This window comes from Capricornis sumatraensis, chromosome 10, assembly GCF_032405125.1.
Source record: "Capricornis sumatraensis isolate serow.1 chromosome 10, serow.2, whole genome shotgun sequence".
In the NCBI taxonomy this organism is placed as follows: Eukaryota; Metazoa; Chordata; class Mammalia; order Artiodactyla; family Bovidae; genus Capricornis; species Capricornis sumatraensis.
The window spans coordinates 67,252,323-67,278,861 of record NC_091078.1 but is presented as its reverse complement, the minus strand read 5'-3'; the positions used below and the strand labels follow the sequence as shown (position 1 = coordinate 67,278,861).

General features: G+C 44.6%; 1 protein-coding gene across 4 annotated transcripts in view; it reads left to right on the top strand.

The window, feature by feature from the left end:
- The window catches only part of ITPR1 (inositol 1,4,5-trisphosphate receptor type 1), a 321,362-nt gene that overhangs the window by 163,868 nt on the left and 130,955 nt on the right, over window positions 1-26,539 (top strand). For all 4 annotated transcript variants that reach the window (XM_068981702.1, XM_068981699.1, XM_068981700.1 and 1 more), the window contains 8 exons: window positions 1,731-1,856; window positions 4,363-4,563; window positions 6,049-6,300; window positions 8,154-8,279; window positions 10,219-10,347; window positions 19,425-19,545; window positions 21,758-21,942; window positions 25,790-25,938. In XM_068981702.1, coding sequence (XP_068837803.1) covers window positions 1,731-1,856; window positions 4,363-4,563; window positions 6,049-6,300; window positions 8,154-8,279; window positions 10,219-10,347; window positions 19,425-19,545; window positions 21,758-21,942; window positions 25,790-25,938 — 1,289 coding nt within the window. The remainder of the gene's footprint in view (window positions 1-1,730; window positions 1,857-4,362; window positions 4,564-6,048; window positions 6,301-8,153; window positions 8,280-10,218; window positions 10,348-19,424; window positions 19,546-21,757; window positions 21,943-25,789; window positions 25,939-26,539) is intronic.

Here is a 26,539-nt window from a genome sequence, read left to right as displayed (position 1 = left end):
CCTAAAGGAGATCAGTCCTGGGTGTTCATTGGAAGGACTGATGTTGAAGCTGAAACTCCAGTACTTTGGACACGTGATGTGAAGAGCTGACTCATTTGAAAAGACCCTGATGCTGGGAGAGATTGAGGATGGGAGGAGAAGGGGACAACAGAGAATGAGATGGTTGGATGGCATCACCAACTCAATGGACAAGAGTTTGGGTAAACTCCGGGAGTGATGGACAGAGAGGCCTGGCGTGCTGCAGGCCATGGGGTCACAGAGAGTCTGACACAACTGAGCAACTGAACTGAACTGAAAGTAGCAAGAGGTTTCTTTGTTTTTAAATGTCTATTTATTTGGTTGCACTGGGTCTTAAGTACAGCACGTGGGATCTTCAGTCTTCATGGCAGCATGGCAGGTTCTTTAGTTGCTGCATGTGGGATCTAGTTCCCTGATCAGGGTCACACCTGGGCCACCTGCATTGGGAGCTTGGAGTTTCAGCTATTGGACCACCAGGGAAGTCCCAAGAGGTTCTATATAATTGTCTTGTCATAGGCCTCTTTGTTGTTTCTGTTGTTCAGTTGCTCAGTCATGTCTGACTCTTTGCAACTCCATGAACTGCAGCACACCAGGCTTCCCTGTCCATCACCATTTCCCAGAGTTTGCTCAGACTCATGTCTGTTGAGTCAGTGATGCCATCCAATCATCTGGTTCTCTGTCTCCTCGTGCCTTCAGTCTTTCCCAGCATCAGGATCTTTTCCAATGAGTCAGTTCTTCGCATCAAGTGGCCAAAGTATTGGAGCTTCAGTTTCAGCATCAGTCCTTCCAATGAGTATTCAGGGTTGATTTCCTTTAGGATTAACATAGGCATCTAACTCTTTACAAATATTGAGTGTATTTTTTTAAAGTGTAGTTGATTTACAATATTAGTTTCAGGGGTACAGCAAAAGGATTTGGTATATTTACAGATTATATTCCATTAAAAGTTATTGCAAGATGATAGCTATACTTGCCTGTGCTGTAAAGTGTATCCTAGTTGCTTACTGAGTATGTGTTTTTGATACATGACCTGAGAATCTTGTAATCAGCCATGTGAAATGCCTGAGACACACATTATCCTGATTGTGTAAGTAAGAAAGCTAAGTCTTAGGTTAAATCATGTGTCAGGTGATGGGGAAAGGAGTCAAGACAGGTACATTTGCCCCAACTTAGAATCTAGAGTTCCACTTTGCTGTGATAACTGCTGCCAGGATTTAGAGTGTCCATAGGTTAAGGCAACTTGAAAATGTGTGCCTGAGAGCTGGGAGATGTGCTTTATAGCCGTGATGAAGTTGGCCCCTGCTCTGCTGTCCATCCGTATTTTCAGAAGTAAGGGGTTTAGAAATTTCAGCAATTGCTAGACAGTGGGATCTCAGAGACTTCCTCTTAGCTTTCATTCTCTATGTCCTTTTTCCATGATAAAATCATTTCATTTGACTGCCCAAGGCTAGTGGGAGAGAATTCGTTTTCCTCCATGAAGCATAGACAAATTTCTGACTTCTCTGCAAGAGTCAGCGGTGCAGCACCCCCCCAGTGTTTTTATGCATCCAGCCCCTTGAAACACCCCCAGAGCCCCACATGAGTCGAGGGGATGGGGGCATCATGGAACCTGGCCTCCTGGCCTAGAGATCGCTGCTTTCTCCAGTTGACCTTCTCTTGCCAAAGCATAGCTGGGTCTTCAACCTGTTTTTCATCTGTCTTCTCCCTCACAGGCTGAAGACACCAAGATGCAGGAGATAATGAGGCTGGCTCATGAGTTTCTTCAGAATTTCTGCGCCGGCAACCAGCAGAATCAGGCTCTGCTCCACAAACACATAAACCTGTTTCTAAACCCAGGGGTAAGACTGGAGGCCTGTCTGGGACTCTGTGCAGGGAGGAGGACCACGGGGGATGGAAGCAGGAAGAGAGGAGAACAGCTTGTTCTCTTGCTGTTGTGGCCACTGGGACTTGTTATGATGCAACCTTCATTCCAACGGGGAACATTTTGATCGGCTCTCAGGAGGACGTAAATACTTTATGGGAAAAAAAGGTAGAAGGAGTGAGGAAGAGGTGGTAGATGCAAGATAAATGTATTTTCTCTTAGTAGCATTCCTCATTACATCAAACTCCAGCTGTAGCAAAGTACCAATTCTCACTGTCCAGCCACATCCTCCTAGGGTCGTGCATCAAGCTCTCCATGTTTACACAAAACATAATGCATCTGTGTAAAACATAATTGTGTTACATTTTAATTACATATGTTTTTAATGTGTTACATATGTGTCATGCTTTTTTTAATAGGAAAATGATGGTACACTGTACACATTGTTTTTGTATTTTGCCTTTTTCACTTACACATCTTGGCTATCTTTGTAAGTCAGAGATATACAAATTTTTCTCATTGATTTTCATGACTAAATACTTCCCCGGTGGCTCTGCAGTAAAAGAATCTGCCTGCAGTGCAGGAGACACGGGTTTGATCCCTGTGTTGGGAAGAGCCCCTAAAGGAGGAAATGGTAACCCACTCCGGTATTCTTGCCTGGAGAATCCCATGGACAGAGGAGCCTGGTGGGCTAACGTCCATAGGGTCACAAAGAGTTGGACACGACTGAAGCGACTGAGCACGCATGTACAGAAAGACTGTAACTTTTCTGAAACCATTTCCTGATTAATGGACAGTTTGGCAGTGTCTGATTTTTGGCTCATGAGCAGAACTGCAAAGGACAGCCTTGTACATTAACACCTGCTCACACGCACGCACACGCACACACACACAGAAATACTCGTCCGTACTGCTGGAGCTTTCCAGAAGAACAACTGCTGCATTGTAGAGTCCTATTCCATCTTTGTCATGTTAACGAAAAGGCAAAAGATGAAAAGTTTAAAGCCCCTTACCTCACACCAGTCGTTAAACCTAATAACTCTGTAAGTCTAGATAAAAAGTAGAAAATGAAGCTTCTGAAGGAAAACATGAAAATACCCTCATGACCTTATGGAAAGGAACTTTTCTCACACTGAATGCAAAGACCACTAGTAATGCAGGAAAATATCAGTAAATCAGACTTGTTAAAAAAAATTAATGCAGAACTTTGCTGGTGGTCCAGTGGTTAAGCCTTCGCCTTCCAATGCAGGGGGGGTGGGTTTGGCCCCTGGTCAGGAAGCTATGATCCCATCCACATGCCTCTTGGCCAAAAAACCAATATACATGAACAACAGAAGCCATATTGTAACAAATTCAATACAGACTTTAAAAATGGCCCAAGATAAAAAATCTTTAAAAAACAATTAAGAACTTCTATTCATCAAATGACACTGTAAAGAGTAAGCAAAGACAAGCCACAGAGTGAAAACATTCAGTGTTCAAGTCCAGGAACAACTTCACACCCAGTAGAAGTAACAAACTCCAGAAGGTCCATGAGGAAAATCACAGCCCACTTTTTCAAATGAGCTAAAAACTTTAAAATGGAATGCTCTGAGATTATCCAAATGGCCAACAAACATCACAGAGCCCTCAATATGGTTCATCATCAGAGAAATGCAAATCAAGGAAGATACTCACAACAAAATATGAAATTAAAAAACTGACACCACTAAGTGTTGGCAAGACTATGGAGTCGCTGTAATGTAGAATGTAAATTGTTAATCGGTTTCAAAGCTGTCTGGGAGTATCTTCTAAAGCCAAATGTATTTGAACTCTGCAACCCAACGATTCTACTCCTGGGTATAAAGCCAACAGAAATGGATACATTTCATTTATCAGAAGACATTTAGAAGAATATTCAGAGTGACACTGTTCATCACATATGTCATAAGAATTGTGTCTCTACTTACTCTTAATACTGGTGGTGGTGGTGGTGATTTAGTTGCTAAGTCACTCCCCAAATGCCCATCAGCAGTAGAACAGATAAATGCACATGGTATATTCATGCAATGGAATGTGCGTAGTGGTGACAGCAAACAAGCTAGTAACACACAACAACACGGGACTCTGTTGCAGTTTGAACAAAAGGCAGGTAGAAGAGGATGCTTGAGGTTCAAGATTGGGCAAAAGTAATCTGTGGTTGTGGAAGTCAAAATAATTGGTAAACTTGGAGAGAGCGGGCCATAAGCGGTCTATTTTGTTTCTTGAGCTGGGTGCTGAGCTTCCCCCTGAAATTCATTCAGCAGAAAACTAATGGTTTGTTTACTGCCCTATGGTTTTATTACACATGATTGAAAAAGTTGAGTTAACAGGAACACCATCCAGAAGCGAGGATGGAGAAGGATGCTCTCACGGGGCTGAGTGCCCCTGCCTCTGTTGGGGTGGACTCCTCCTCACCCTGCCCTCCTTTTGACCCTGTCTCTGTGCCCTTGCTCTCGCGTCAGATCCTGGAAGCCGTCACGATGCAACACATCTTCATGAACAACTTCCAGCTGTGCAGCGAGATCAACGAGCGGGTCGTCCAGCACTTCGTTCACTGCATCGAGACTCACGGTCGAAATGTCCAGTACATCAAGTTCCTGCAGACGATTGTCAAGGCCGAAGGGAAATTCATCAAGAAGTGCCAAGACATGGTCATGGCCGAGGTGACAGCTATGTATTTCTAAATACCTTCATCTGGTGTTCTCAGGCACTTACAAATTATTTAATTTTATTTGTATAACCTGGTACCGTGTCCAGGGGACATTAAAAAAAAGTAATGTATGTGTGTGCATGCGCAAGTGTGTGTGAGCTTAAACTGTAGAAACAGCCAAGAATCCAATCTACTTTTTCATAGCAATAAATCTATTTTAAGGATCATTGGCTAGGATTCTTCTGAGAGAGTAAAACAGCCCAAGAAAATTGAACCAAAATACAGTGAATTGAGGTTAATTGTGGATAGAATCCTTTGAGCCAAAGAAGTTCTTCTTGTGAATTCTAGAACTTAAAAAAAAAAAATTTCCACCTAATTAACTAGCTGGGAATATTGTTGTTTGATGCTTCACGAGAAGCTGGTCAGTAGAATCGGGGCAAAGTCCCCCTTGGGTCTCTGCCAGATGTCAGTGCCCATGGATGCCATCTGTCCCAGGAGGGTCCTCTGCCACCCTCGGGACTTCAGCTTCTGTGGGTGCGTGCTGTCATCTTTCCATCTTTAAAAAATAAATGGAATCTCAAGTAAATCCGGCTAACACTTGGAGTTATGGTCTTATCTACATATATGATTTCAGTGGAAGATGGTATAGTGGCGTTAGAAGTGTTGGCTTGACCTGGGATACGAATGTCTTCTGTTCCATGTCCCAGGCTGTGTGATTCAGGATTGAGAAACTTACAGGCTAGTTAAATGAGATAAAGATGACAGTGATAGCTACCGTTTATTGCAATTGCTGTTCGAGCTGGTATTGTAAGCTATTGTGGGAACATTCTCAGAGTTCATAAAGGTTAGCTGTTATTAAGTGAATAATATTGACTGTATTTAGTTTGACTTCTGTGTCAGCCCTTTTCGGATCTTTCATATTTCATGCAGTGCTGAACAATTTCAGCACTTAATTCTTAAGTAGATTAATGAGAACCCCCCAGTCCCCAGCAGACAAGTTATGAATAGGAATGCCTTGACTCTTTGAGTGCTGAAAGGAAGGTGTATTTTAATTAGAATTGGATTATTTGTGATTGTGAAGAAATAAGGCAGTGTATGAAAGAGCTGTAAGAAAAATACAAAGTGTGAAAAGGAGATGGAAACATTTTTAAAGAGAAAAAAATCATAGCCCAATTATTAGGGGAAATACAAGGGCAGGCTTGAAATCTACATTTTCCTGATACATGAATGCTGATATGAAGACTTTGTCTTCCCTAATAGTGTTTAGGACTGCTGTGATATTTTTACATCTAAATGAAAATGCTGCTGCTGAATTTTTTAGTTGTTTAGTAATAAAAATGAATGAAGTGTGGATGAGTTCAGTAATATAAATGCAACTGGATTTGGAAGGTAAATGCTGACAGAACATCTCTCTGTGTGAATAGATTTCTTTTTTAACGCTTCGTCCATCCCAGCAAGCTTATGCTATAAACAAGCCTCGCTCTCTTACTGATCACAGCTGGTTAACTCAGGAGAGGATGTCCTCGTGTTCTACAACGACAGAGCCTCTTTCCAGACCCTGATTCAGATGATGAGATCTGAGCGGGACCGGATGGACGAGAACAGCCCCCTCATGTACCACATCCATCTGGTGGAGCTCTTGGCCGTGTGCACAGAGGGCAAGAACGTTTACACGGAGATCAAATGCAACTCCCTGCTCCCGCTGGATGACATTGTCCGTGTGGTGACCCACGAGGACTGCATCCCCGAGGTGAGCGGCTGTGTCTCCAGGGTGGGTGGGCTGTGCTCATGACTTTCCGCATGGTGTGTGTGTGGCGGGGGGCACGGCTGGATGGGAGCTGACCCAGGTGGAACCTCACAGCTTTGACTCCCACGGCTCGCTTAGCTGTGAGACTTCCAGTGGCCAAAACAGCATCCTCTTGAGCCTTGATTTTGTGTGAGAGGAATGACAGGGGAAGTAAATCTTTCTTCTTGTCTCCTTGAGAAATAACAGGAAACTGCTGCAGGGTTTCAGCTCTGGAACCAATCATTTCATCTGTTGAAACAGGAGCATTGAGCTGAACGGACTTCTCAGAAATGAGATGAAGGGTGGCTAAAGAGACAGTTCACACCAGTGTAAAACTTAATAGGTTTATTCTTTAAAATAAAAACTTGCGATGCAAAAATCATGAATGACAGCTTTAAAATATTCAGGAATTGCAGGTAACCAGTAAGAAATGGAAAGTAATCTACAATTTTACCACCCGTAATAAATACCTGTTAGGTTTTTGAAGTAAATCCTTTCAGCTTTTGTTTTCTCTATTCATATACATTAACTAGTAACAAAAAAAAAATGGATCATGCAATATATATTTTTTCTTCAGGTTTTAAAATATATAATATTAGTTTATATTACTAGTATATATACATATGCATTTATATATATGTGTGTGTGTATAGAGAGAGAGCGTGCACATATGTGGGCTTCCTTGCTAGCTCAGCTGGTATAAAGAACCCGCCTGCAATGCAGGAGACCGTGGTTCGATTCCTGGCTTGGGAAGATCCCCTGGAGAAGGGAGAGGCTCCCCACTCCAGTGGTCTTGGGCTTCCCTGGTAGCTCAGACAGTAAGAAATCCACCTGCAATGCAGGAGACCTGGGTCCGATCTCTGAGTTTGGGAAGATCTCCTGGAGAATGGCATGGCAAGCCACTCCAGTATTCTTGCCTGGAGAATCCCATGGGCAGAGGAGCCTGATGGCTACAGTCTATGGGATTGCAACAACTCAGACACGACTGAGCATAGCACAGCATAGGTTATGTAGTATATATTAAATATATACTGTTTTTAGACTACTTTTTGGAAAAGTTACTGGATTTTTGCAGGGTGAACACTTAGAAGTGCTGTGTCATCCAAGGTGCATTTCTTTCTTTTGACTTGACAGTGTGTAGTGCCTTCCAGCAGTTTGACCTCAGCGGCCCCTCACCACAGAGCTCTTATCACTCCAAATCCTGCCAGCTTTTATTGTTGTCACACCTTTTATTATTATTATTATTTTTATTATTATTTTTCAGTCTGGCGGGTGTATAATGATATCTCAGAGTGGTTTTAATTTCTGTCTTCTTGATTACTAAATGAGATTCAGCTCCTTTCCATATATTGTTTTTGACATTTACTATTCCTTTAAGTAAATATCAGATCACATTTTTTGCCCCTTTTTTCCTTGGCATGTCCATCTTACATGCGGAGATCTGTAAGAATTCCTTGTGGAGATATGCATTGCAAAGAGCTTCTCTCAAACTGTGTCATTTAACTCTTGTAACAGCCATTTCATGAGTAGAAATTCTTAACTTTACTGTAGTCAAACCTGTCCGTCTTTTGTGGTCCCAGTGTTTTGTTCCATTCTTTACCTGGAAGTCATGAACATTTTCTCTTCCAAAAGCTTTGTTTTCAAATTTCATCTTGTGAATTTTGACCATCAAAAAGCCATAGAAATTCAGTGGTTAAGAGAAAATGGAATGGCCATATTGGTCTGTCTTTGTCATTGTTAATTTGAGAGAGCTAGTCAGTCCCACACGTACTATGAATAAGTTGATTTTTACAGAAAAATCTGTTTCTCTTTTTCAGGTTAAAATTGCCTACATTAACTTCCTGAATCACTGCTATGTGGATACGGAAGTGGAAATGAAGGAGATTTATACCAGCAATCACATGTGGAAATTGTTTGAGAATTTCCTTGTCGACATCTGCAGGGTAAGGCTTCTGGAACTAAGGAGACAGGGGAAGGGGGTATGTGTGCATTGTAGAATCATAGAATGTGGCATTTTCTCCTGACTGTACAGTTACCAGTATAAATACAAGGAACCTACAATAACTTAATTTTCTTCTGATCAAGGCCTGTGTTTAATAATACCCTAGTGTTGGCATCACAGACATATATTGTTGTTCAGCAGCCCAGTCATGTCCGACGGTTTGTGACCCCATGGACTGCAGCACACCAGGCCTCCCTGTCCCTCACCATCTCCCGATGTTTGCCCACATTCATATCCATTGCATCAGTGATGCCATCCAGGCATCTCATCCTCTGACACCCTCTTCTCCTTCTGCCGTTGATCTTTCCCACCATCAGGGACTTTTCCAGTGAGTTGGCAGATCGCATCAAGTGACCAAAATACTGGAGCTTCAGCTTCAGCATCAGTCCTTCCAACGAGTATTCAGGGTTGATAGATATATAATTTAAATATGTATATATTTTAATTTTAATCTCAAGCTCTTCCTAGTCTTTTAATCCCATAAATCTGGGGGTTTGGCTTGAAATGGAAATCCTGCTTTGCTTGTTTAAATCAGGACTCAACAAAGTTTTATGTGAAGACCCAGATAGTAAACATGGTTGGCTTTGTGGGCTGTGCGGTCCCTGTCACAGCTACTCAACTCTGCTCTGGTAGCATGAGAGTGACCGCAGTGGCATGTAAACAGATGGGCTTGGCTGGGTTCCAGTAAAACTTCATTTATAAAAACAGCCACCAGCCCCTAACTTGGCTCATCCCTGCCTTAAGTTGTTTAAAAATGCTTTAAAATTCATTGCTAACTTCACTTCTGGATGTGTCTACCAACTGCTCATCACTGGACTCAGAACATGACAGTTTAGAAAATTTGCTGGTTTTACCCTTCGTAATTTTAAAAATTATATATATGATTTTATATCTCAAATTAAAGGGCTAATGAGTTTGGTAATAAAATGGATGTTAAATATTTGGGGAGAATTCCTCAGAAGTCCAGTGGTTAGAGCTCTCGCTGTCACTGCCAAGGGCCCAGTTCGGTCCTTGGTTGGGGAACTGAAATCCCACAAGTTGCCTGTTGTGGTCAAAAAAAAAAAAAAAGAAGAATTTCTTAAACCTGTTCCTCTAAATGTGTAATTGGATTCTAAGCAGCAAAATTATCTAAAGTCCAGGTGAAACCTGAAGTCTCCCTTCACCCCTAAACTTACACATACAGTTATTGAGTCACAGCCCACTATTTTCAGCAGTACTGTGGCTCAGTAGAGTTTTCACTGAATGGAAAGGAGTGTTGTAGGTTTGGAGAATATCATGCCCAGTGGACCTCAGTGGTAATACTTGATTAAGTATCTTGATGATATGCATTAGTTACCTATGACCTAGAGAAGATGAATGACTTAAGCAGTTTCCTTTTAGGGTACCTAGAGGCAACTGTAGGGATTAAGCCTATTAGTGCCTTTGGGGGCTTTAGATTGGCCACAAGTTGGTAGGAATTAGGAAGTGATGGCCTTGTAGGTCCCATGCCAACTTGAATGTTTTATAATTCTTCACCATGATATCCAAGCTGATCTGTTTCTCTTTTACCATGATTCGTTTTTTTTTTTTTTATCATTGTTCTCTTTTATTTATTCATTTATTTTTATTTTTTGGTTGCACCACACATGGCATGCGGAATCCTAGTTCCTTGACCAGGGATCAAACCCATGCTCCCTGCATTGGAACCATGGAGTCTTAACCCCTGGGCCACCAGGGAAGTCCCTAATGGTTCTCCTCCTCTTAAGAGGAGGAATACTGACTTGCAGGCTTTTGCCTTTCCTTTGTTAAGGGTACTTAGCAGAAATAGTCATAGAGTTCTTAATTTTACAAGGAACTTGCAGGTTCTGGTACAAGGTCTAAAGCACTGACTTGTCCTCCAGGCCTGTAACAACACGAGCGACAGGAAACACGCAGACTCAGTTCTGGAGAAGTATGTCACCGAAATTGTCATGAGCATCGTCACCACGTTCTTCAGCTCTCCCTTCTCAGACCAGAGTACAACACTGCAGGTAAGAAATACGAACAGAGATGCAGGTAATTCCCAGGAGATCCTCGGCAGACGGACTTGGTGCTGATTCTGGAGTGAGTGGCTGTGGACGAGCCAGCCCTCTGCGAAGCATTGATGACAGATGCTCTCCTCTTCGTGGAGAATGGTTTTTACAGGAATTGCGTGGATGATGAAGTACCTGAGAGTGGTTTTCTGTATCAGGTGGTTCTATGGCTGTTGATTTTTTTCCTGAAAATGACTTTTTTTCTCCCTCCTTAATCTTGTTGATTCCTTACCTCCAACCTTAGAAAGACAAGCAGCTTTCAAATGAGTGGTAGCGTGTTAACACTTTTTTAAAAAATGATGTATTTTTTCATTTTTGACCACACTGGGTCTTTGTTGTTACACGTGGGCTTTCTTTAGTTGCTGTGCTTAGGCTTCTCATCGTGAGGGGGCTTCAGCAGGTGCATGTGTGGGCTCAGTGGGTGCGGCTCCTGGGCTTGAGAGCACAGGCTCAGTAGTTGGGTGCACAGGCTTAGTGACTCTGTGGCGTCTTTGCAGACCCGGGAAGGAACCCATATCCCCTGCATCGGCAGGCAGATTCTTCACCACTGGACCACTAGGAAAGCCCAACACTTAATAAAACATGTCTGGGAATCTCCATTATAACCCCTAATGTGTACCTACAGTTCATCAGAAGGGGTTACATGGCCAGCAGGAATGAGACGTCCTTGAGCCTTGATACTGCGGCTACCACATTCCACCAGCCCCAGCATGTGCTGACCACTGGCGCCTCCTGGAGTTGTGCAGCAGCCCTGCAGCCTGTTTGTCAGTGTACTTAAGAGTTTCAAAAATGTGAATCCCTGGACCTGGGAGATCTTTTCATTATTCTTGGAAAAGTCACTCTTCTTTATATAACTGAGGTCTGGGTCACTGGCTGTGGGAGTCTTACTGCGGGTCCATGGACACAGCCTGCAGGATGAAAATGGGACTTGGTCTCCAGTGCCCAGAAGAGCAGTAGTAACCATCCTTGTCTTGCATATAGATGGAGGTGTCCTGGGGCTGATGCAGGCCCAGGCTCGTTGAATTGTAGACAGATAATCTTAATTAAGGTAAATTCTCCAAGAGAAGAGTGATACACGGTCAGTATGATATCACTGGTACATTTATTAGATACTGCTATTCTCTTTCTCATGCAGAGGAGTTCATATTAACTTAGTACTCATGGTATATCCCCATTTTGCAGGTGAACAAATTCAGGCTCAGGGGATTAAATTACCATCCTCAACCATGGTCACCACTGCTAATTGCAAAACCATGATTTCAACCCAGATCTGTGTGACTCTCAAACTTGAATTCTGGAATTTTAGTGAGAGATGTTTTCTTAGGAACTGTTGGTAACCTTTTATTTAATTTAGCTTCTCTGCTAGCCTTTGGTTATCTCTAAAGTATCATAAAGTAAGAATATAACCTTTAGAATGTCTGTCCATGGTTTTTGTGTCATTGGGGAATAAGAACTTGTTAGATCCCAAGCTCGTGAGTTGTTAGAGGCCAAAATGTGCGCCTTACCAAGGGCCATTCTACTCAGAGCCAAATGCTTTGGTTAATCAGGATGAACTTGCTTCTCTTGTAATTAAAAGTGACCATTGCTATGAGGCCGTTCCCATTCTCCTAGAGACTGTGATCAAAAGCAAATGTCAATATCAGCTAGTCAGAGTAATTGGAAACCATTGAAACTCCCAATACTTTGGCCACCTCATGCGAAGAGTTGACTCACTGGAAAAGACCCTAATGCTGGGAGGGATTGGGGGCAGGAGGAGAAGGGGACGACAGAGGATGAGATGGCTGGATGGCATCACCGACTAGATGCACATGAATTTGAGTGAACTCCGGGAGATGGTGATGGACAAGGAGGCCTGGCGTGCTGCGATTCATGGGGTCGCAGAGAGTCGGACACGACTGAGAAACTGAACTGAACTGAAACAGGAATTTGTGTTTTGGGTGTTTGGTATTGGTTCCTGCTCTCTCCTTCCGTTGCTCTTGCTCTGAAACCACGTTTAACCCAATTATTAGGCAGGAGTGCCAGAGAAATCCACTTCAACATTTTATGTCAAGAGCGAGGCCCCAGGTATCCAAGTATAATTAAAATACGTAGTCCAAGCTGGCTTTCTAGAATAATTGTTTTGAAGCAATACTGTTTTCGAAGCTGTGCTTTCCTATCTATCTTCCTTTCCTTTCTTTAGCCTGTGTTTCTGGGGGAGGAAAATGGTGGACTTGGAGTTTTGTTGCATTTAAGGCACCAGTGGAATGTCCAAGGGGTGGCTGGAAATGTGGGTTCTGGGAGGAACGACAGAACTTTGAAGCCTTTTGGAGCTTCCCGGGTGGCACTGTGGTAAAGAATCTACATGCCAGGGCAGTAGACGTGAGCTCCATCTCTGCTCTGGGAAGATCCCACATGCCGCGGAGCAACTAAGCCACGCACCGCAACTGCTGAGCCTGGGAGCTGCAGCTATGAAGCCCCTACACCCTGGAGCCTGCGCTCCGCAACGAGGGAAGCCACCACAATAAGAAGCCTGTGCACCGCACCTAGAAAGCAGCCCCACCTGCTGCAACTAGAGAAAGCTCGGGCAGTGACAGGAAACCAGCACAGCCATGAATAAGTAAAGTTGTTTTTTTTTTTTAATCTTTGGAGGCTTTTAAAGCAGGACAGAGTTGGGTTCCAGTCCTTCCCAGTTCTGTGAACTTGGGGAAATTTCAGAGTTTCAGAACCCTTTTCTTACGTGTTAAGCAAGGTTATAGTATGACTGGGATGATGACCCAGTGTGACCTGTGGGTGACTGGGAGAATTAATGTTTATGAATAGCTAGCACAATGCCTGGTACACAGTAGTTGCTTAGCAACTGGCAGCTTGTACTATGTCCTGCTAGACTGCAAGCTACAAGGGAGTGGGGTGAGGGGGCCAGAGACGTGTCTCAGATGCTGTTCTATCCTGACACCATGCCTGGCCCTGGGAGGTGCTCATTGGATGAGTGAGCAAATGAATTGTGTAGACTCAGGGGAAGGGAACTCTGAAGTCCAAGTATCAATGCTTGCTAGTGCACGTCTTGGCAGGAAAAAGAAGAGGTGGACTAGAAAGGACCTGGGCAGAGCACAGATAATGAAGGACAGATTATACAACAGGCCAGAGGGAGGTTAGGGCATTATCTTGCCCTCAGGATGGAATTCATGAGCAAAACAGAACCGTGAGAACTAAACAGGGGAGAATCTCAGGCAGAAGGTGCTGGGCAGCCATGTTCATTAGCCCAAGAGGTTATGAGAGCTGGTGCCCCCAGATTGGCCATTAAAATAGGAAATTAGGAATCAGTTGCTCTGGCCGATTGACTCATCTTGTGTTTATTCAAGTGCCAGATGGGAACAGAGCAGATGCTCAATAAATGTTGGCTCAATTGAATTCGTTTAGTTGAAGAATTCTTTTTCCTTTAAGTTAGGCCGTTGAGTCCCCATCTCAAGTTCCATCAGAGGGGGGCCAAGAACTACAGGTGGAAGGTGGCCTCATCAGCTGGTACATCCTCCCCAGCTCCCTCAGCCCAAGCACAGTCCAGCCTTGGGACCCAAGCCTGCTCAGGCTCGATGGGTGTGACAGCAGCCCGGGTCGCTGAGGTTGATGGGTTCAGAGTAGGACTGACTTCATTCATTTTTTTTTTTCTATTGTAGCACAGCTGATACGCCATGTTGCGCGTGTTTGAGTTCTGCAGCAACTTGATTCACTTACATTCTCAGCTCTTCTTTTTCGGATTCTTCTCCCACGTAGGTTATTACAGAGTGTTGAGTAGAGTTCCCTGTGCTTCCAGTAGGTCCACCTTGATCATCAATTTTATGAGTATCACTGTGTTTATGTTAATCCCAACCTCCTAATTTCTCCTTACCCCTTGCCCAGCTTGCCCCTCATTAACTCTAAGTTTCCTGTCTGTGAGTCTCGTTTCGATTTGAACGTTGGTTCACTGTGATCGGTTTTTAAATGTGATGTGTAAGTGACATCTGATGTTTGTCTTGCTCTGTCTGACTTATTGGACCTGGTGTGATCGTCTCGCAGTCCATTCTTGTTCCTGCAGATGGCGTGGTTTCCTCCTGATTTCTGGCTGAGTCTTAATCCATTGGGTATATGTAGCGTGTCCTCACCCGTTCATCTGTGGATGGTCATTTCAGTGTTCCATGCCTTGGCTGTTGTAAATAGTGCCACCAACATCGTTGGGGTGCCTGTGTCTTTTGGAAGGATGGTTTTCTCTGAAGACACACCCACCCAGGAGTGAAATCTTGGAATCTCATGGGAGCCCTATGGTTTTTTTTTTTGGATGGGATTTCTATACTGTTCCCCGTAGTGACTGTTTCCAGTATATATTTCCACCAACAGCGTTGTAAGTTCCCTTTTCTTTGGGCCCTCTCTAGCATTTGTTCTCTGTAGACTTTTTAATGACTGTTGCTTGGGAATAACCCCCTCATCGTTTTGATTTGCATTTCTCTAATCATTAGGGCATCTGGTCCCATTGCTTCATGGGAAATAGATGGGGAAACAGTGGAAACAGTGACAGACTATTTTGGGGGGCTCCAAAATCACTGCAGATGGTGACTGCAGCCATGAAATTAAAAGACGCTTACTCCTTGGAAGAAAAGTTATGACCAACCTAGATAGCATATTGAAAAGCAGAGACATTACTTTGCCAACAAAGGTCCATCTAGTCAAGACTATGGTTTTTCCAGTAGTCATGTATGGATGTGAGAATTGGACTGTGAAAAAAGCTGAGTGCCAAAGAATTGATGCTTTTGAACTGTGGTGTTGGAGAAGACTTGTGGGAGTCCCTTGGACTGCAAGGAGATCCAACCAGTCCATTCTAAAGGAGATCAGCCCTGGGTGATCTTTGGAAGGAATGATGCTAAAGCTGAAACTCCAGTACTTTGGCCACCTCATGCGAAGAGTTGACTCATTGGAAAAGACTCTGATGCTGGGAGGGATTGGGGGCAGAAGGAGAAGGGGACGACCGAGGATGGGATGGCTGGATGGCATCACCGACTTGATGGACGTGAGTCTGAGTGAACTCCAGGAGATGGTGATGGACAAGGAGGCCTGGAGTGCTGCGATTCATGGGGTCACAAAGAGTCAGATACGACTGAGTGACTGAACTGAACTGAATCATTAGGGATGCTGAGCGTGTTTTCATGGGAGTTTTCTTTTTAACGAATTTGAGGATAATTTAGCGCTTGAAATTGGCTCCTGAGAGTCAGCCCTGTTTTGAATTCATCTTCAGTCACTTCCCACAGAGCATTTCTTGAGGGCAGGGTTCTTAAAAGTGCCCAAATTGAAGGGTTTTCAAGTTGTAGTTGGGGGAAGCGTCCACAAGGCGGCAGCACTTCTTCATTCCCCACTGATGTAACTTGGATAACCAAAGCCTTAGAGAAAGTCATGTTTCTGGGTTGTAAATTAGAGTGGAAATTGCCCGAACAGACACCCAAAGGCTTGTATCTCATTACCTTTCCCCATTTACCCTTGCCCACCACTCCCAAACAAATCCCAAGCCCTGCAGAAGTGCCATGCTGAGGGTGCTGTAGATAGATTGCAGGTAGGTGGGGCGGCCCAAAGGAAGAAGGCTGGAAGCAGGAACCCCACCACCAGGATCCTGGAGACCAGGTGAGTTTGCAGAGGTCTTCCTTCCCAGCAGGTCCACCGTCCTTTGCAGGCACTGGGTTTGACTTAGGTCTAAGAGGGCCAGCCTGGATCTGGGGATGGTGGTTCCATCCTGGGGGCCCAGGCACTACAGGTCCAAGGGAGTCTCTTGGCTGGTACATCCTCCCTATCACCCTCAACCCCAGCACAGTCCAGCCTTGTGACCCTGGCCTGCCCAGGCTCCAGGGATGCTCCACCATTTCTTTCTTTCTAGGGATGGGATAGGCCTGCCTTTCTTTTTCGTTTGTTTCTTTCTTTCAATTTTTTTTGCTGTGTAGTTTTTATAGGCTTCCCAGGTGGCTCTAGTGGTAAAGAACCTGCAAATACTGGAGACATGAGAGATGGGTTCAGTCCCTGGGCTGGGAGGATCCCGTAGATGGGTTTCAGTCCCTGGGCTGGGAAGATCCCCTCGAGGATAGTGTATATACATTGTTGCATTTGTGTTTGTTGAATTTGATTCACTTGTATACATCCACATACCTGCTTTTTAGACTCTTATTATGTTAGAGTGCTAAGTGGAGTAGAGTTCTCTGTGATAGGTCCTTGTTGATGTCTATTTTATTAAAGTGTGTTTATATTACTGTGTATCTGGCATGGCATATTAACATGCCAACCTTCTGATTTGTCCCTCACCTCCTCCCTTTATCTCTGGTAACCATCAGATTTTTTAAAAGTCTTCGAATCTGTTTGTTTTGTCAAGTGGTTCATATGAGTCAATTTTTAGATTCTGTCTTTAAGAGATATTTTATGATATTTGTCTTTCTCTCTTAGTATTATCATCTCTGGGATCATCCATGTTGCTGCAGATGGCATTATTTCATTGTGTGTGTGTGTGTGTTTTTTAATGCCTGAGTCATATTCCATTGTCCATATGGACACACCTCCTATGTCTATTCACCTGTCCCTGGATATTTTGGTGGCGTCCTTGTCCTGACTATTGTAAATAGGATTGTAGTGAAAGTTGGGGTGCTTGTGTCTTTTTGAGTTAAGGTTTTCTTTGGAAACATGCCTAATAGTGGGATTGCTGGATCATTTGGTAGCTCTGTTTTTTTAGGATTCTCCATGTTGTTCTTTGTGGTAGCTATATCAATTTCTGTTCTGTCGAACAGCATAGGAGGGCATCATTTTCTCCATGCCTTGTCCAGCATTTATTCTCTGAAGACTTTTTGAGGATGACCATTCTGAGTGGTATGGGGTGGTACCTCACTGTGATTTGATTTGCATTTCTCTTAATAATTAGCGAAGTTGAGCATCTTTTCATGTGTTTTTACTTTTCTTTAAACAGTGTAAGATTTACCTCTTGAAATAAGGTTCTGGAAAATCTCGTTTATTTCATTATTTTTCGATGACCTACACCAAGGTATTTCTTGAGGTCAGATGTCATTTATAGCTCCGCAGGGCTTGAATAAGTCAATGCTCATCCGCACTGCTTTTAAAGTTGTTACGAGAAATGGCCACAAGGCGGCAGCATTTCTTCGTGCCCAACAGGCCTTGTGTCTATTCGTGCCCATCAGCACACGTTTAAAAGTTGTTGTTATGAGAAATGGCCACAAGGCGGCAGCATTTCCTCATGCCCAACTGGGCTTCCTTGGGCAAGCAGAGCTTTAGCAAGTCAGGTTTGTGGCTTGTAAATTAGACACAGGAGCCTGTGTCTCCTTACTTCTTTCCCTGTATGTTTCGCCTCCCAGACAAATCCCAGCTCTTGCGACACCGCTCTCCTGAGGGTTCTGTCTTCCGTGGGTAGGGTGACTCTAAGGATGGGAGTCTGGAGGTGGCAACCCGCCCTGGAGACTGGGGGACTGTTCCGGACTCATCCAGTCCAAGGGCTCTGACTTCCTTTGGGTACACTGGGCTTTGTTTGGCTATAGGTGGGCCTACCTGGACCTGGAGATGGGGGGAGCCGGGCACCACTACTGGTCTTGAGGGGTGGGTTCACTTGCCGCCACTTCCTCCCAGCTTCCTCAGCCCCAGGATAGTCCAGCCTTGAGACCCAAGGCTGCCCAGGCTCCAAGGATGTGCCACCAGCCGGGGTCACCAAGACCTGACATCCCCTCAGGAATACTGTGCTATCCCCTCAGCAGAGGAGGCATTTGTTTGCCGCTTCTGTTTTTTTTTTTTTTTTATTTCACTTTTATTTTATATTGGAGTATATTTGATCATTTGTTTCAGATGGACAGCAAAGTGATTCAGTTATCCATATACACTGTCTATTCTTTTCCAGGTTCTTTTCCATTGTAGGTTATATGAGATATTGAGTATATTTCCCTGGGCTCTACACTAAGTCCTTGCTGGTTATCTATTTTATATATAGTAGCATGCATATTTTAATACCAAACTCCTAATTTATCCCTCTCCCCTTTGGTAACTGCAAGTGCGTTTTCTATGTCTGTGAATCTACTTATGTTTTATAAATAAATTCAGTTGTATCTTTTTTTTAGATTCTACATATACATGATCTCATAACCCATTTTAATTTCTTACAGTAATCTTCCTTTGCCCCTAGCACTTTACATTTGTTATCCTTTCATCTGAGAAACTTCTGTAGTATATTTTCAGTACTTTTTTTCTTTGCTATATTAAGTCCTCCTATGTTTCAGAGGGGATATGCAAGTACATCCTCCTAAAAACTGCAGACCAGTGGAGTAGTGTACCGTCCACGGTGACCTTTACCATGCAGGTCTAAAGCTACCCTGATGCAGATAACTTCAGATGAAGGCCAAAATTACAGTTTGTACATGCCTTCAGGAAGTCAGTGTCAGATTGCTGAAGCCGTTTGACTTCTTTTACAATGAGTACAAATGTATACTATCATAGATCTTCCTCTGCAGTTCACTTGCAAGCACTCACCTGTGGCAGATGAACACTTTTGCATAGTCACCATGAGAACCGTATTCTCCTTTTACCATTGGAGACACTGCGTGAAATAGACAAGGAGTATTCTAGGTGAGATCCACTTACCAGTTTATCAAGGCTGATTAAAAAATATGGGTTCTACTCACATAACATCTGAAAAGAACTCTGGGAGTTTGTCAGCCTTAATCTTTGTATTTTATATCTTGCAAGAAGTTAAAGGACAGAGAAGTAAAGTGGCTTGCCTACAATCACACAGTCAGAATACCAGCGCTGAGGCTGTGATTCCACCGCTCCGTCCAGTGGTCAGACTTAGCATCAAGTTTGTGCATTGCCGTAAAATGCTTCTGACTTGGTCTCCGTTGGCTCGGCCACTTCTGGAACCTTGTTCATCACCAGCCACCCCCTCCCACTCTTGCCTAAGGATCTGTGAACCTGTGGTTCAGGGCAGTGTCTGCTTCTGACCAGTGTCTCGGTCACTTACAAGTAGATGTCTTCACGCGGCCTCCTCCTTGTCCTCTTTCTTGCAGACTCGCCAGCCCGTCTTTGTGCAGCTGCTGCAAGGCGTGTTCCGGGTTTACCACTGCAACTGGCTCGTGCCAAGCCAGAAGGCCTCGGTGGAGAGCTGCATCCGGGTGCTCTCTGATGTAGGTAAGACTCCACCTCGGTCTGGATTTCACATGGTGGAAACAGGCCACCCAGCAGCGATCAAGGCCACCCTGGACAGAGCACCAGCTCCGCAGCTCTGCGGAGCTCCCTCACACCAGAGGCCGCAGACTCAGGGCTGGAACCCCAATCTTCTTGATTCTTAAACCTCGCTTTCATCTCTCCAAGCCAGCACCTCCCAAAGTTCAGAGCCAGCAAGTCCCAAAGAAACGTAGGCTTTGAAAAGCCAGATTGCATGGTTAAATGTTAGGCAGGTCTTGGCGAGTTCCAGTGTGCTCAAGTGCATTCAGGGGCCTGAGAAGCCCCTTGTTCAAGAAAGCCATCTGTTGAATCTGGTAAACATAGTTGACCATATGGGAACTTTCTTTTCGTGCAAAGCGCATGCCCACCCCCGGGGAACATCCTTTGTCAGAGATGGCGATCTGCTTCCTCCTGCCTCTCGGTGATAAAACTTCTCCATCCCCTGCCCTCTCCCCTCCTGCTCCCCATTGCCCCTTGTCGGCAGCTTTGAAAGGAAGTTATGACCATTACTTCACCCTGATTTTGTCGGTCTCTATTCTGTTGCCCTGTTCCACCCCCTTCCCATAAATACTATGAAAAGGGAAAGCCTTCCTTCCTAAATTGAGAAGGGTTATCCGCCTCTAGCAGCTTTTTAGCTCCCTGGAGACACCAGAGATGAGTAGGGCTCTTAGCGCTGTTGAGCAGTCGTGTTCCATTGGGCTGGTTGCCCGATCGCAGTCTTCCCTGCCTAATTCCCTTTATATGCATATGGCAAGCTCTCGTGTCTTCTTCTTATTTACGTGGCACAATTTCACAATAAGAGATTAAGCTTTTGAAAGGGTATATGTTATTATAGGTTCATGATATGACAAAATAGGGCTCTTATCACCCTGAATTCTGCCCTTATGTGATGGTGCCTCTTGAGGTTGTTGGTTAAAAAAGGGGCAAGTTGCTGAGTTGGCTAGCTCAGTGATCATCAGAGAGAGGAAATGTTTTAACAGCCTTGGCAGTGATGAGAAAAGGCAAGGAGCGTTGGTGTTTGTTAGACAGTGGACCATGAAGACTGCACAGCCCATGAACCCCAGCACTTTTGTGCTTCTGCTGGCATGGAGCTTTGAAGACAGGCAAGAGTTGTCTTACTTTTTTTTTTTTGAATGTTGTTGGATCTCCCAGATAGAAAGCAGGATTGTTCATTTGGTTATCTAACTTAATTTTTAAATTAACTTTTTATTTAGCAATAAATTTAGACTTTTAAGAACATTGCCAGGATAACACAGAGTTCCCATATAGCCTTCAGCCAGTTTCCCCTGATGTCTGCATCTTACATTACCAGCTATGTTCGTCAAGACTAAGAAATTGAGGTGGGCCTATTGCTGTGAACTAAACTTCCAGACTTGGTTTTCAGCCCTGGTCCCACTGATGCCCTTTTTCTGTTCACAGCGCCATGCAGGTCACCACATTACGTTTAGTTGTCTCTGGTCTGTGACAGTTTCTCGTGTCTGCATGCTCGGTCGTGTCTGACTCTGTGACCCCTGGGCTGTAGCCAGGCTCCCCTGTCCGCGGGATTCTCCAGGCGAGAGTACTGGAGTGGGTCCAGGCCTTCCTTATTTTCTGTGGCCTTGACCATCCTCCGGTGTCCTAGTCAAGTATCTGTAGAATGGTCCCCCTTTGTGGATTTAACTGGTTTTCTCATGATGAGACCAGAGTTGCCCTTTTTTTGAAGGAGGTTAAAAGGGAGACAACAGCTTATCTGGACAGAATAGCTTATGTCATAGTAGATGTTGTCTTTTGTACTATGTCTGGCTTAAAACAGCATTTTTTAGATGGTTGAAAGAATACAAAACCAGAGAATTTTTCAAAAAGCAGTTTACTGGTTAGATGAGTTCCCTGTCTCGGTAATTCTTAAATGTATGGATATATCTGAGCCCCTAAGAAGCCATTCATTGAAGAAGCCCTTTGGACCTGCCTGAACTGTATGACCTCGGAGCATGTAACTTTTCTCACAGCTGCTGGCCTCAGAATTCACATTGGAAAACCCAACCTAACAGAGAGTGAGGTTCAGCTGAGCTGCGTATCCTATCCACGCTAATGTTGTAGGCATGGACACGCCTGCCTGTGGGATGATGGGGGTAGTTTGTGTTTCGGGGGGGTCTCTCATCAGAGCTGTGGGCTCATGAGCCCCATCTCTCCTATGCAGCCAAGAGCCGGGCCATTGCCATTCCCGTGGACTTGGACAGTCAGGTCAACAACCTCTTCCTCAAGTCCCACAACCTCGTGCAGAAAACTGCCATGAACTGGCGGCTGACGGCCCGCAACGCCGCCCGCAGAGACTCTGTCCTAGCCGCTTCCAGGGACTACCGGAACATCATTGAGAGACTGCAGGTAATGCCCAGCGCTGATGGAAGCAACCCGTAACCCGGCCCGAGGTGGCTCCCCACATTGAAGGGCTTTCTTGAGCCAGGGAAAATCCAGGATTGGCCCCAGGGGGATATCACTGTGATGAGTAGGTAGTCAAATGCAGATATGTGTGTTGGGCCAGGAAAGCAAAGCTCCTCGGGACCCAAAAAAACTCCCGACAAAGTCATAATCTTCAGAGATTGTTCATGGATTTGCAAATCTCTTTTTCAAGAAGTCCCTTGTCACTTACTAGGAAGGAATAAATCAGTGTTAGAAGAGGATGCTTAGAATAAGAGTGTAACCTCTCCTATTTTTTCCCCATCATCTTGGGATTTTGGCCTCTTGAATCAGTAGGTAAACAAGTGTAATCATAACTGAGAGAGGAGTTGTCTATCAAATGAGCCAAATGAAAACAAAAGTGTTACTAAATTCTAGCTAGATTCTAGTCTGTTTACTTAGTGCCTACAAAGAGACGTACTCTTCTTTTGTTAAGAGGGAGAGTAGTGAGGATTAGATGATGTGAAACGTTTAAACATACTCCACAATATTAACATCTTCCTTTGAACAAGCACCTCAGGTGATTTCCTCACAGATGACACATGGACCATGGTTAGAGAGTCGCAGATCCTTCAGATGAGCTTGGGGCCGTGGTGCAGAGTGTGATCTCAAGCCAGTGCCCGATTATGGCTCTGCTGCTTAGAAGTGCATAACCTTAGGGAAGTTACTTAATTTCTCCAACTTCCTAACTTGTAAAAGCATTTAATAGTAACACCTACGTCATAGGGTTGATACGAAGATTAAGAGACTTAAGGCGTCCCAGGCGCTTGTGCCTGCCTCAGAAATGCCAGCAGCGATTCTTTTATTCTTTGACTCTTCTGGAGGTTACTGGGCTCAGCAAGGTGTTTCTTGCTCAAGTTCATTCATGCAGTTGCAGTCCGATGGTGGTGGTGTTTGGACTCACCTTGAAATCGCACTCATTCACACGTTTGGCAGTTGATACTGATTGTTAGCTGGGACCTCAGCTCTTGCCTGAAATATCTGCACGGAGCCTCCCCATAGAGGATGGACTTCCTCACAGCATGGCAGCCAGGTCCCAAGATAAGTCTGGAGAGATAAGTAAAAGCTATATTGCTCTAGTGACGTGGCTTCAGAAATCACATGGCATCCTTTCTATCATATTCTTTGGGTCAAGATAGCGATGTATGTCTACTTAGGTTCGAGGGGGGAGGACATAGACCACCGTTTGAAGAAGAAGAGCTTGCAAAATCGCTTATACTGCAGTGTGTGTACGGCAGTGGAAAATGCAATGCGCTTACAGCGCAAAGAGCAGAACCTGGCTGGTAGTGAGCCAGGTCGCTTGATCGGTGACCTGCTCTTCTTGTCAATATTATTATGGTCATTATCCTTATGACCATAGTAATTATCAGTAACAAGGGAAGTAAATGGATCTCTAAGGGTGACACAAGTCACCTAAAGAAAAAAGAGTTCATTGATGCGTTCATCAGCCCCACCCTAGGCACAGGGGATACAGCAGCCAAAGCCAGAAATAATCCTGACCTTCATAGAGTCTCCAGTGTTGGAAGGGAGAGAAACAATGAGCAGATCACACAGATAAAAGTAAAATGGTAAGAGAGACAGACACTGCGGAGGAGTGAGCAGTGCTGTGAAAAATACTGATGAGAAAGCCCACCTTGCCTGGAGCTGGGGGTGGTGGTCAGCAAAGGCACTGCTGGGGAAGGAACATTGGAACCAAGACCAGGGGATGGGGGGACTGACTTAAAGAATGGAAGGGAAGGGAAGAGCTTGTGAGGAGGCCATTGCACAGGGGAGAATACGGCGCAGAGACCTCAGGAAGGTTAGCTTGGCTGGAGCCCACAGAGCTGGGTGGATGGGCGGGGCTCTTGCCGGTTAAGGAAGGAATTTGAACCTGTCATGACAGCGCTACTTCTTAAACAAAGGTAGCCTGATTCCCCATGAGGTGTTTCCTGATCTCCACTATGGTTTAGAAGGAGGAAGGTCGTTGTAGACTCGTAACTGGATGAACACACAGCATTTTCTCCTGCTCAAACTGAATTATCTGTGGCTTAGAAACACACCAGTGCTCCCTTAGATCATTATGCATATTCTTGGGTAACAGAATAAAATACATACGTTTAGGCAGTGCTTGTTTTAAAGACTTGGCCAGTAGCCAAAGCGATCCTCATTTATCTAATGAGTTATTGTCTGTCTGAGTCGCTGCAGTTACGAGATTGCTCAGAACGGCAAAAGTTGTCATAATGTGAGAACATTAACTTGCAAATGAAGTGCTTATATAATTAACCCCCATTCAGACATCCCCCTCACTTAACACTGGCATCTCCCCCTGCCCATTGCTTCGCCATCCTTGTCTGTTGGTCTCTCCCCGATTGCCGAATGTTCTACATTTGACAATACAATGCAAATCAATTGCAATGTGAAGTTCCAACCTGGCAAAAGATGCAAGATTTCGTGAACACGATGCTGAAGAACTGTTTCAGTCTTGTACAAAAGCTGGAGACAGATAACGAATTGCCAGAGTGAGGGCCAGTCACTGTTGAAGAAGAGGAAATTGGGTGCTTTCCCAGAGAGAACTGTTAGGGAAACTGACAAAATTCTCAAAGAATTTTGCCAAAGCAACCCTCTTTCTGACTGTGGTGTGAAAGTCAATCCAAACTCAGGGATGTTGCAGGGTACTCATAATATTGTTGGGAATATCGCCGCCCCCCGCCCAAAGCAGTTTGATTTAGTCATGCATTCTTTGAATGCATCCTAAATAAGACTGAGTGATGACAAATTTTGTTAAATGTAAGATGAAGTAGAATTGTATTCATAAGCTTTGGTTCCTAGATAAAAGATCACTCAATTCTTTGTGAATTTGAGGCCTATGAAATTTGGGTCCCTAATTGAGATGAGTGCAATTACAGTGGGCTTTGTCCATGCAAAGCTTCCTGGTGAATTACCTGATCTTCCCCAGCGTGTCGTGTTCTGCCCTTCTTAGCCAGCTTGCCGGTAGCTTGGTTCTCAGTTAGCCAGCCAGACGGCAGACTTGAGCATCTTTTGGAGATGATCTCTCATCTGTTTCCTGCCATTTGCCTTTATATGGTGTTTGTTGTGTTGGTTTTGCTGCTCTTTCAACTTCTCTCTGTTTTCCTTTCCTACAGCTATGTGTTTTGCATTTGAAGACCATCATGCTATCAGGGTACATGTATTTAGCATGTTGATACAGCATGTTCATTCCTTTGTGTTCTCATTTTTATATGATATTTTATTATATGAATAATTCATGCTCATTGGAAATAATTTGACAATACTCACAAGTACCACTAAATAGAAGAAAACTGGAATCACCTGTAATCCCACCTCTCAGAGAAAACCACTAATGATGTTTTAATGTTGGCTGCATATCCTTTAGACATTAATGTTGCTGATAAAAAAGTGGATCATAGAGTCCATACTATTGTTTGGCCATTTTTTTTACACTTGTAATGTAGACACCTTTCCATGTTGTCGAATGTACTTTTTGCATCCTATTTTTAAACATACGGAATGATGCCTTGGGTAGCATAAGGACCATCTCACAGAGCGGGTGGGAAGGATGTTACATCTTTGTTATTTCTCTGTTTTCCGCATCAGGGTCTAATGCTTCAGGTAACCGTTGGGCAATGTCTAGTAACTTGAGGCACATACCAGACGGTGCTGAGGTTACTGTAACCCAGCCTAGTCTGTGGTCATGCCTCAGGTCAGAAATGAATGTTCCCACCCTCCGCGGTCGCCTCGGCCCAAGCTGCTCACCTGGGCTGTGCTTCCGTTCCAGGACATCGTCTCGGCCCTGGAGGACCGTCTCCGGCCCCTGGTGCAGGCCGAGTTATCTGTGCTGGTGGATGTCCTCCACCGGCCCGAGCTGCTGTTCCCGGAGAACACGGATGCCAGGAGGAAGTGTGAAAGCGGGGGCTTCATCTGCAAGTAAGCAGCCCCTCCCGCCACGGTGCTCGCTGGGGCAGAACCCCAATGACCAGACGCAGCGCTGGCTCCCGGGGAAGGCGGGGCTGGCCTGGTGTTTGATGAAAGCAGCAAGGTCTAGCGCGGGGGGTCTGTTCTGACTGTTCTAAAGGAAGTGTGTAGGTGCAGTCCTACTTAGCAACACTGTTGTTGGGTGTCAACTTCTCCTTTGAGAACCACACGCCTGGTCATTCATCTTCCACTCACCACATGCAGGCAGGATGCCCACCATGGACTGACATACAGACTCCAAAAGCCACGGCCCTGGAATGCTCAGAAAGCTCAAACCTCCCAGGGCCTCACAGTCTTTTCCCAGCAGCTTTGTAGCTTCTCGTTTTATGCTGTGGGGCGTCATCTAGAAGAAGCAACTGGTCCCATGACCCGAGATTGCTGTCTGATTTTCACCCTAAGGTTGGTTGGTTGCTTAGCTTGAGCATGAATTCTGCTGCTGCTTTATTTTCTGGGCCCGTCAAAGGATAAGACTGGATAAACAAAGCGATGGTTGGGATGTGTTTATCCCAACCATCATACTCTTGAGGTTCTTTTTTTTTTTTTTTTAACACTG